This window comes from Oryx dammah, unplaced genomic scaffold, assembly GCF_014754425.2.
Source record: "Oryx dammah isolate SB20612 unplaced genomic scaffold, SCBI_Odam_1.1 HiC_scaffold_8, whole genome shotgun sequence".
In the NCBI taxonomy this organism is placed as follows: domain Eukaryota; kingdom Metazoa; phylum Chordata; class Mammalia; order Artiodactyla; family Bovidae; genus Oryx; species Oryx dammah.
In genome coordinates, this window is record NW_024070192.1 from 20,795,499 (window position 1) to 20,806,129 (window position 10,631).

Genomic DNA, 10,631 nt, shown 5'->3' on the forward strand with positions numbered 1-10,631 from the left:
TGGCCATTGAAAAGACTATTCACTCCACACTCTCTTTCCAAGGAGTCCAATGGCAGAAATTCATGGGCAAGGAGTTCCTGATTCTTAAGCAACTCCACCCACATTCCTGGCTGTCCTCTCTGAGTAATGGGGAGAGCCACTTGGGGACATGATGATTCTACCTCCTTTGAAGCCATCTGATGAAACTCTCATATCACCAGCCATGAGCACCCTGGAGGAGCCTGTTATGACACAAGCTGAATGGAATAATTTTATGAGTTGAGGGAGGACTCTTGGGAGGCACCTAAGTAGCGTATTTTGGAGAGAAAAATTAGCCAAAGCATTAGGAAAGGAAACTATGCGGAGTGCCAAGACCCCACCCACCATTAAGGGTATAAAAGGACCACGGAGAAAGGAGAGACTCAAACCTCATCCACTGCCACCTCCATCAGTTCACCTGCCCTTCCATCACCTCTCCCAGCACCATGCCTTACAGCTGCTGCCTGCCCACCTTGAGCTACCGTTCCAGCTGCTCCTCCAGGCCCTGCGTGCCCCACAGCTGCCGTGGCACCACCCTGCCCGGGGCCTGCAACATCCCCGCCAATGTGGGCAGCTGCAACTGGTTCTGCGAGGGCGCCTTCAACGGCAACGAGAAGGAGACCATGCAGTTCCTGAACGACCGGCTGGCCAGCTACCTGGAGAAGGTGCGGCAGCTGGAGCGGGAGAACGCGGAGCTGGAGAGCCGCATCCGGGAGCGCAGCCAGCAGCAGGAGCCCCTCTTGTGCCCCAACTACCAGTCCTACTTCCGGACCATCGAGGAGCTCCAGCAGAAGGTGAGGGGCTGGCTGCGAGGGGGCACAGCAGCGGCTTCCTGTCTTTGAGCAATAAAATGTTCTCAAGTTCAAATGGTCCTCACCATGGAATCTTGTTTTCAGATCCTGTGCGCCAAGTCTGAAAACTCCAGGCTGGTGATACAGATCGACAATGCCAAGCTAGCCTCTGATGACTTCAGGACCAAGTACGTTGAAATTTTGGGGCCAGGTGACCTCCAAGGGCCCTGTATGGGCCTAACATTGCCTGGAAGAGAAGAGAAAGCCATTTCTCCCTTTTTATTTCTCCTGGCATTTTTTTTTTTTTTTAAGCCCGGCTAGGTAAAACCACTGGCAAACAGAGATCTGGACTCATGTGCTATTTGAGCTTCAGCTTATATCACTTTTTCTGAAAGGCCTTCAACCCCCAAATTCAGAGACTGTAATGAATTGTTCTTGGTGAAGTTGATTGACTGGGTGGTATATAAACCACCAAAATTGACAGGAGAGAGAGTCCACCTCATGAGTCCCCTGAGTGCTTTCTGGTGTTGGGGTGAGTCCAAGCCTTCTCCATCCTGTTTCTGTAGATCTTGAAGAAAGCATGGATGCAAAGAGGCAGAAAACTGTCAGCACAAAGAGAGCTAAGCCAATCCCATGAACACAAGACATGGGGCAGGGAGCAGGGCTTCTGCCTGGCTCATTCTCCAACTCTGTGCTGTGCGTGCAGGTACGAGACGGAGCGTTCCTTGCGGCAGCTGGTGGAGTCAGACATAAACAGCCTGCGTAGGATCCTGGATGAGCTGACCCTGTGCAAGGCCGACCTGGAGGCCCAGGTGGAGTCCCTGAAGGAGGAGCTGCTCTGCCTCAAGAAGAACCATGAGGAGGTGAGAGGAAAAGAGACCATAGGCTTCAGGGATAAGCCTTTAGCATTGGGAGTCAGGAGGCAACTGCGGTTAGACCTCTTGGGCTGGGACTCTTCTCTGAGGAACTCAAGGTCAACTCCGGGAACGGTGATGCTATCTCCATAGAGAGCAGGGGTGAGGTGAGCTGTGAGGAGTGGATGGTGTTGGAGATGCTGGGAAAGGACATATTCATTGCGGTCTCCTCTCTGCTGGTCCTGAATTTGGCGGTAGAGATAGAGGGGGAGAGCAAAAGGAATAACACGCTCTCTAGTCTTAAAGCTATGGAAATGATCATGTAGAAACACAATGCATCATACAGGTAGAGGGAAATAAGTATTATATGAAGTATAAATATCAAATAGCTGCTATCATGACATCATTATTTCCTTGCTATTATTTACCCTACTAGGAAACATGATCACTTAATTCCGCAGTTGTGTGTTTCTAGCTAAGTACTCCAAATGGAGAAAATAACACATTTCCTTTTCCTGGTGTGCATCTTTGTTTACAATGGAAAGCTCTGTCACATTTCATCCTTAGTGGATGTCACCTTTGTTCCTTGTGGGTTCAATGTCTTACAGAGCGCTCATCACATGACTTTTGCACTGATATTCTCTCCTGTCTGATATTGCACTGATATTTTGCTTTTGCACTGATATTCTCTCCTGCCACTGCTCCATGGGAACACATGTTGGTCAGGTGAAATTCTGGGAAGGAAATGGAAATACCCATTGCGGGGGAGCATGTCCCACCTGCAGTGAGGTTGACTGTGATCCTGGGTGGGCATCTTGGATGGTTAGGGAGATAGTTGGACCTTATGGAAGTTTTAAATTCTGATTCTGATCTTATTCTACCATTTTAAGCTGAGGCACTTAGTGATGACTCACTGCTTTTAAAAACAGTAAAAACACATTTTTGCTACATGTATTCCAGGATAGGCATGTAGAGTGGGAAGTTTAGATTTATCTTCTGCTTGTCACACTTGCCCAATGGGTATTTTATTATAGAAGCTTTTGTTATGTAGAGACAATCTTTATATGTATATGTTGTATGAGCCTCAGGCTCTGGGAACCATTTGATCTGCCTGAAGGGAGATTGGGAAGTCTTCTCAGAGGCAAATCAGAGGAAAGAGGAGGATTTCAGCCCTTTGGTCTAAGGGAAGAGACTGAGCAAAGACCCAGATGTGGCAGAGCGCAGCGTACCTGGGGAGTATGGCTGAGAAAGCAGTATCTACGGGGATGTAATGGGAAAGAGGTAGGAAGGACCTGCATGTGTGAATGAGTTTGGACTTAGGCTTACAGGAAAGGTGAGTTTGTTTCAGTGTTGGGAGATGGGAATGGATGTGATGCCTATTTGGGTTTATTCCTACGTCTGTGTCAGTTTGGGGGAATGATCAGAATATTCCTTTCAGTGCATTTTGGGCAGCATTGTGCTCACTTCCCTGCTGCAGGAAGATTGCAGATCCATTTCTGTGGGTTCATTTCTTCTCCTTCCTCCCTCAGGAAGCCAACTCACTGCGGAGCCAGCTGGGAGACCGCCTCAATGTGGAGGTGGACGCCGCCCCCACTGTGGACCTCAACCGTGTGCTCAACGAGACCAGGGCTCAGTACGAGGCCTTGGTGGAGACCAACCGCAGGGACGTGGAGGAATGGTACATCAGGCAGGTGAGTATCTCGGCACATGGTCTCTCAGGACCCTCAGCCCCTTGGGGCCCTTCAGGCGGGGTCTGATCCTGTCCTCTGCCCTTCGGTGTTTCAGACTGAGGAGCTGAACAAGCAGGTGGTGTCCAGCTCAGAGCAGCTGCAGTCCTGCCAGGCGGAGATCATCGAGCTGAGACGCACGGTCAATGCCCTGGAGGTGGAGCTTCAGGCCCAGCACAACCTGGTGGGTATTGATGAGACTCCTGGTGAGGAGGTGAGGCTGGGGAGTCAGGGGCACTGGGATGCCCTCCGGACCACCCTCTCCTGAACTCTTAGAGCTCGTGACTTGTTTGGAAGCGATGGAGAAGCCCCTGAAGGGGCAGCTCTGTGACTCTCCTCCCCTTCCCTCTGACAGAGAGACTCCCTGGAGAACACCCTGGCGGAGACGGAGGCCCGCTACAGCTGCCAGCTGTCTCAGGTGCAGGGCCTGATCGGCACCGTGGAGTCCCAGCTGGCGGAGATCAGGAGTGACCTGGAGCGGCAGAACCAGGAGTACCAGGTGCTGCTGGATGTGCGGGCCCGGCTGGAGTGCGAGATCAACACGTACCGGGGGCTGCTGGACAGCGAGGACTGCAAGTGAGTAGGGAGCGAAGGGATCCTGGGGAAACGTGTGGTGGGTCTACAAGACACTGGGCATGCCCGTGTTGGCCACGTTTTCATTTCATCAAAGAGCACACATTCATGGAGTGTCTCCTTTGTGATGGTTAGGCAAATGTGAAAGGTCAAAGGTGAAAGGCATTCATTCCCTGCCTCGGGGAGCTAACAGTGGAGGGGTGGTGGTAGAAACTGTTACAATAGTAACGTTGGGTAAGGGAGACTATGTTGAGTTTTCTGTGAGATCTCAAGAGCATTAGATAACAATTGTCCCCCTCTGCACATGGCAGAGAGGGAGAGAGATTTGGTAACAATCAAAGTTGATTGCAACTATCTTCAACAGCTGAGAATTCAGATGTATCTTGTAAAGTACCTTAGCACTCCTTGCCACTCCTCTCCCCAACCCATTCTAAACCTCTGTGTTCTCCCAGGCTCCCATGCAACCCCTGTGCCACCACCAATGCTAGCAGCAACTCCTGTAGGTCCTCCTGTCAAAATCGTTGCTGTTAATTAAAAAACCTGCCTCCTCTTTGAAGACGACAATGAAGCCTAGAACAAGCCCAGGAAAGATCCCCAGGTCCTGCTTTGGCTGGACCTCAGTTACCATTTAGATACCTTGTCAAGCCAGCTCTGAAATTTCTACACATGGAAATGCTCTCCACGAGCCAAGACACACCTCATCTGCTTCCGATGTTTGGAAAACTCCCTCCTGCTGAAGGTCGAGTCTCTGTCTCTGAAGATGGTCCAGCAATCTGAGCTCCAGCTTTTACTTTAGGGTGTTTCCTCTAGGAATTGTGTTTCCTGCTTTCCTAGCTTCTTTGATATTCTCTGGAATGCAAGGAGGCTACTTCATTTACTTCCCAATAAACTTTATTTCTCTGGCATAGTAAATGTGTTTCTCATACATATGCATGCATTGTAAAGTACTTGTTATGGCTGTTTCATAAAAATAACCCTTCATTAGGAGGGTGAAATGAGTTCAGTGACTGTCCCAGTCATATGCTCCACTGGTAAATACAGAGAGAGAAGGCTGTCCTCCTGGGAGGCTCCCACCCAGGAAGACCATGCAGAAAAACTGGCTTTTAAAACTCATGCTTTTTTTTTTTTTTCTTTTCTGGCCGTGGCTGCAATTGTGAGCATCCTCCCCAAACCTTACACCCCTCTCCCACTCTCATCCCCATCACTCTGGAATTCTCTGTTTACATTTCTCCCTAACTGTGAGCACTAGCCCCTGTAGAGACTGTTCAAGAAGAGCTCTCCTCTCCTCTCAGCCTCTTGGCTGTCACTAGTGTAGATGCCTACTCTTTCCTTAGAATGTACCTTCAATGATTTCCATCACCCTGTGCATTCTGGGTCCTCTTGTTAGACCTCTATTTTCTCTCTGTCTTCTGATTAGCCTGCCTTCCTCTTTCTGTCTCAAGTGGAGGAAATGCCTGGATTTGTGAGTCTGCATTTCTGCTTCTACATCTCTGCTCAGGAGAACTCGCACCTCTATGCTGACAACTCCAAAATCTTGCACCTCAGTTTGAGTTCCAAGTCTTCACACATAGGACAGTTTCACCTGGTATCAAGCCATCACATCGCGTTTAATTGGACAAAAACTTGTCTTTGCCAAATTGGTCCATCTTGTTACCCGCTTGTTATACTCAACACGTTGTAATCTAAGGACCCTTTAATGCAGAAAGGTGTATCTCTTTACCTCCCTCTCTTCAAAGTTATTCTTTCCACTAGCTCTTTGCTCATATCTGGAATGTTCTTCCATAACCTCGTTATCATGTCATTGCCTATCATTTCAAGAAAGGCCAATGTTCATTAAGTTTCCCTACAACAAACATGAATCCTACCCCACCCTCACTTGCCTCATCTCTGAATATTCAACATTTCAATTCTATTGGCCACTGTCTCAATGATTCATTCATTTTGGTGCTGACTAACATAGCCCCAAATAACCATCTGTTGTGTAGTACTATGTGTGGTACTGAGGACACAGAAATAAGTGAACCCTAATCCTAGACCACAGTGTGTTTGTAGTCTAGAGTGGATAAGACAAAGAGACAAGCATCAAACAGACAAATGTAAGTGTGGCTCCATAGTTCAAAAAGATACCTGCATGCCAATGGATACTGCAGCACTATTTTTCAATAGCAAATTAAATATCCATCAACAGAGGAATGGATAAATAAGATGTGTTACATATGTACAATGGAATATTACTCAGTCACAAAAATGATAGAAACTGTGTCATTTGCAGAGACATGGATGGACCAAGAGAATGTCATTCAGAGTGAAGTAAGTCAGGAAGTGAAAAACAAATATCATATATTAGCATTTATATGTGGAATATAGAAAAATGGTATAGATTAACTTGTTTGCAAAGTAGAAATAAAGACAGAGACATAGAGAACAAATGTATGGATACCAAAGGGGGAAGGGGTGGGTGGGATGAATTGGGATCAACATAGATACACTGTTGCTGCTAAGTCGTTTCAGTTGTGTCCGACTCTGTGTGACCCCATAGACAGCAGCCCACCAGGCTCCCCCATCCCTGGGATTCTCCAGGCAAGAACACTGGAGTGGGTTGTCATTTCCTTCTTCAATGCATGAAAGTGAAAAGTGAAAGTGAAGTTGCTCAGTTGTGTCAGACTCTTAGTGACCTCATGGACTGCAGCCTACCAGGCTCCTCCGTCCATGGGATTTTCCAGGCAAGAGTACTGGAGTGGGGTGCCATTGCCTTCTCTGCATGTATACACTGCTGCTGCTGCTGCTAAGTCACTTTAGTCGTGTCCGACTCTGTGCGACCCCATAGACAGCAGCCCACCAGGCTCCCCCGTCCCTGGGATTCTCCAGGCAAGAACACTGGAGTGAGTTGCCATTTCCTTCTCCAATGCATGAAAGTGAAAAGTGAAAGTGAAGTCGCCCAATCGTGTCCAACTCTTAGCGACCCCATGGACTGCAGCCCACCAGGCTCCTCCATCCATGGGATTTTCCAGGCAAGGGTACTGGAGTGGGGTGCCATTACTATATATAAAACAGATAACTAATGAGAACCTACTATATAGCATAGGGAACTCTACTCAGTACTCAGTGGTGACCTAAATAAGAAGGGAATCCAAGGAAGAGGGGCTATATGCATACATGTGGCCGATTCATTTTGCCTTACAGCAGAAGCTGACACAACACTGTAAAACAACATTGTTGCTTTACAACAATTTTATTGTTGTTATACAACAATAAAATCTCTTAAAAAATGTGGCTCAAGAAAGGTGTAAATAAAAATGATGAATTTCCAAGGTGTGAGAGTGTTAAGAAGAGACTCCAAGAAGAAAGTAGCACTCAATCAAAGCTTTGAAAACTGAAACATTGTTCATATAAATGTCACCTGCCTGCATCATTGATTGTAGGTCCTTCAAGAGAGAGTATCTTCACCTAATTGAAGCCTAGTGTAAACCATGGAGCACTGTAAATAGAATAGATAATGAACAGTAACACTAATGAGGGTTCATGAGAAGGTTATTAAGACTCTATATACTTCCCATAGTTGCAACTTCAATCAACTATTACTGTATGGTATTAGCATAATTCTGAAATAGAGTTTGATGGGATATGGTTAGACAGATGAATGTGTGCAACTCTAAGAGGAGGGAAAGTTTTTTAAGCATGAACTTTGCCTGGTAGGGAGATGAGAGAGCCTGAGGTGTGTTTAGAGCCTGACATACCAATTTCTATCCTGGAGCAGAAGATGATACTGCAGATTAGTTAGGGAGGGCCATATCTAGCAGTGCTTTCAATGGTTACCTGTAAGATTTGCTATTAAGGAAGGTTGACATAGGATCTATAGGGCAGCTGTGTATAGGATGGATTGTAATGGGTCCTAGAAGTTTGTGAAAAAAGAAGGAAGATCAATTGGGAGGCTGGTGAGAGAAAACGAGAACTGAGATGGTTGGTGGTTGGGGGGAGTAATGGGGCAAGTGGTGGGGTGGATTTCAGAGGCACATGGAAGCCGATTGGAGGTAGAGAAACAATGGAGAGAAAAGCCAAGAAACAGTACTGATTGACTCTCTGGTATGGTCCACATGAATAAAGTTTCTGAGGCTTAGAAAGTGAAGTAACAGTGGTTCTCCAGGAGAGAGAGCTGGAGAAGGATGACTAGATTTGGGAGAGATGTCAGAGAGTTACCTAAATAAAGATGATAATAGAGCTGTGGGAGTTGTTTAGACTGCCAAGGAGAAGATCTTGGAGTAGGAAAGATCCTTGGGGATCATTGTAGAGGATGACAGAACAGGCCTGGAGCTCTCCAAAGTCCTCGACCTGAGGTGTGCCTTGGTTTAGCTGAGTCTCTGAGGAGAGGGAGGCTACAAGCCATGGGGTTGCAAGAGTCAGACATGACTTAGAAACTAAACCACCACTGAGGAGATAGATGATGTCTGGTTACAAGCAGTTGGAGAGGGAGGTGGGGATGCAGCTGAAGAAGCACAGAAGTCTAAAGAAGTCAGTTTCGACAAGGACATGATCAATAGCATCCAGGGCAAGGAATACGAGTATTCAGACAAATCTACTGGGTACAATAACAGGGAGATCACTGGTGGCTATATGGAGAGATGGTTGGACTCTGGGTGAAGGAGTCATATTTCAAGGCTCTTTCACATCTGTCTCAGATCACCAACTCCATAGTGAACTTAATGCAAGAATTCAACTCAGCGCATTCATAGTAAACATGAATCTTACCTTGCTTTTTTCTCTGTGTTCTTTGATAAGTGTTTTAGCATCTGCTCTTCCATTTGAGGGCTTCCCTGGTGGCTCAGCTAGTAAAGAATCTGCCTGCAATGTGGAAGACCTGGGTTCAATCCCTGGGTTGTAAAGATCTCCTGGAGAAGGGAATGGCTATCCACTAATAGTCCATGGGGTCACAAACAGTCAGACACGACCGAGCAACTTTGACTTCTTTTTGAGGTGCAGAGCAGTCACACAATCAGGCTTTCATTTCTTTTCTGAGTGGGCCCTGAACCCAGCTCACCCAGAAGATTAAAACCATTGAGATTACATTGCCTTGGATTGTTTCATGTTTTTTTAACTCCTTTATTTTAGACTGGTAGAGTTAAAAACATAGGGAATAATTTTGCATTTTTCTAACTTGGCTTGTCTCTTAGAACCTCCCTGGACTCCATTCCTATTGAGAATCCAGGACTGAGTGTAAGAGAAATAATGCATGCTCTGGAGAGGCTTTGTGGAGTGGTCCCTCAATTCTCTCTGAAGTGTCTATATCTCTCTTTGCTCAGCTCATTTTGCTCCTGAGGTGACTCATCCTTCAGGTCCTCTGCTACTTGTCCCTCAATAGAAATCCTGTGTGAGTATCTTCTTAGAGCCAAATCTGCTGGCTTAGTTCCTGTATCACCATCACAATTTCTCTCCTCAATGCAGTGAGGCTGGATAATTAGTAAATTGGCAACAATTTCCTTTATGGAACAGCCTGTGGAAGCCTTCTATCCTGTTCTTATGCTGCTGCTGCTAAGTTGCTTCAGTCATGTCTGATTCTGTGTGATCCCGTAGACGGCAGCCCACCAGGCTCCCCCATCCTTGGGATTCTCCAGGCAAGAACACTGGAGTGGGTTGCCATTTCCTTCTCCAATGCGTGAAAGTGAAAAGTGAAACAGAAGTCACTCAGTCATGTCTGACTCTTAGCGACCCCATGGACTGCAGCCCACCAGGCTCCTCCATCCATGGGATTTTCCAGGCAAGAGTACTGGAGTGGGGTGCCATAGCCTTCTCCATCCTGTTCTTATAAGCACCTCTAATTTGGGCTGGCTTGGGTGGGCTGGTGTTGTTATTGGGCAGTGTTTCTGATTTTCTTATCACTACTTCATCACTCTTTGGCATAAGTCGGTCCCCCTGATCTGTGTGCACCCAGTGATTCCACTGTTCATGGGGTTCTCAAGGCAAGAATACTGAAGGGGCTTGCCATTTCCTTCTCCAGTGGACCATGCTCTGTCAGACCTCTCCATCATGACCCGCTCGTCTTGGGTTGCCCCGCAGGCATGGTTGGTTTCATTGAGTTAGACAAGGCTGTGGTCCTAGTGTGATTAGATTGACTAGTTTTCTGTGAGTATGGTTTCAGTGTGTCTGCCCTCTGATGCCCTCTTGCAGCACCTACCATCTTACTTGGGTTTCTCTTACCTTGGGGGTGGGGTATCTCTTCACGTCTGCTCCAGCAAAGGACAGCCGCTGCTCCTTAGCTTGGACAAGGGGTATATATGCCAGCAAATTTGGAAAACTCAGCAGTGGCCACAGGACTGGAAAAGGTCAGTTTTCATTCCAATCCCACAGAATGGCAATGCAAAAGAATGCTCAAACTACCACACAATTGCACTCATCTCACATGCTAGTAAAATAATGCTCAAAATTCTCCAAGCCAGGCTTCAGCAATACGTGAACCGTGAACTCCCTGATGTTCAAGCTGGTTTTAGAAAAGGCAGAGGAACCAGAGATCAAATTACCAACATCCGCTGGATCATGGAGAAAGCAAGAGAGTTCCAGAAAAACATCTATTTCTGCTTTATTGCCTATGCCAAAGCCTTTGACTGTGTGGATCACAATAAACTGTGGAAAATTCTGAAAGAGATGGGAATACCAGACCACCTAACTTGCCTCTT

At 46.9% G+C, this 10,631-nt stretch overlaps 1 protein-coding gene across 1 annotated transcript; it reads left to right on the plus strand.

Moving 5' to 3' along the window:
• Positions 1 to 415: 415 nt before the first annotated feature.
• On the plus strand, positions 416 to 4,875 carry KRT34 (keratin 34). Its single transcript, XM_040245328.1, has 7 exons — positions 416 to 812; positions 915 to 997; positions 1,516 to 1,672; positions 3,193 to 3,354; positions 3,449 to 3,574; positions 3,746 to 3,966; positions 4,416 to 4,875. Exons 1-7 carry the CDS (start codon positions 465 to 467, stop codon positions 4,492 to 4,494), a joined length of 1,176 nt encoding a protein of 391 aa, XP_040101262.1. The 5' UTR covers positions 416 to 464; the 3' UTR covers positions 4,495 to 4,875.
• The last annotated feature ends 5,756 nt before the right edge of the window (positions 4,876 to 10,631 follow it).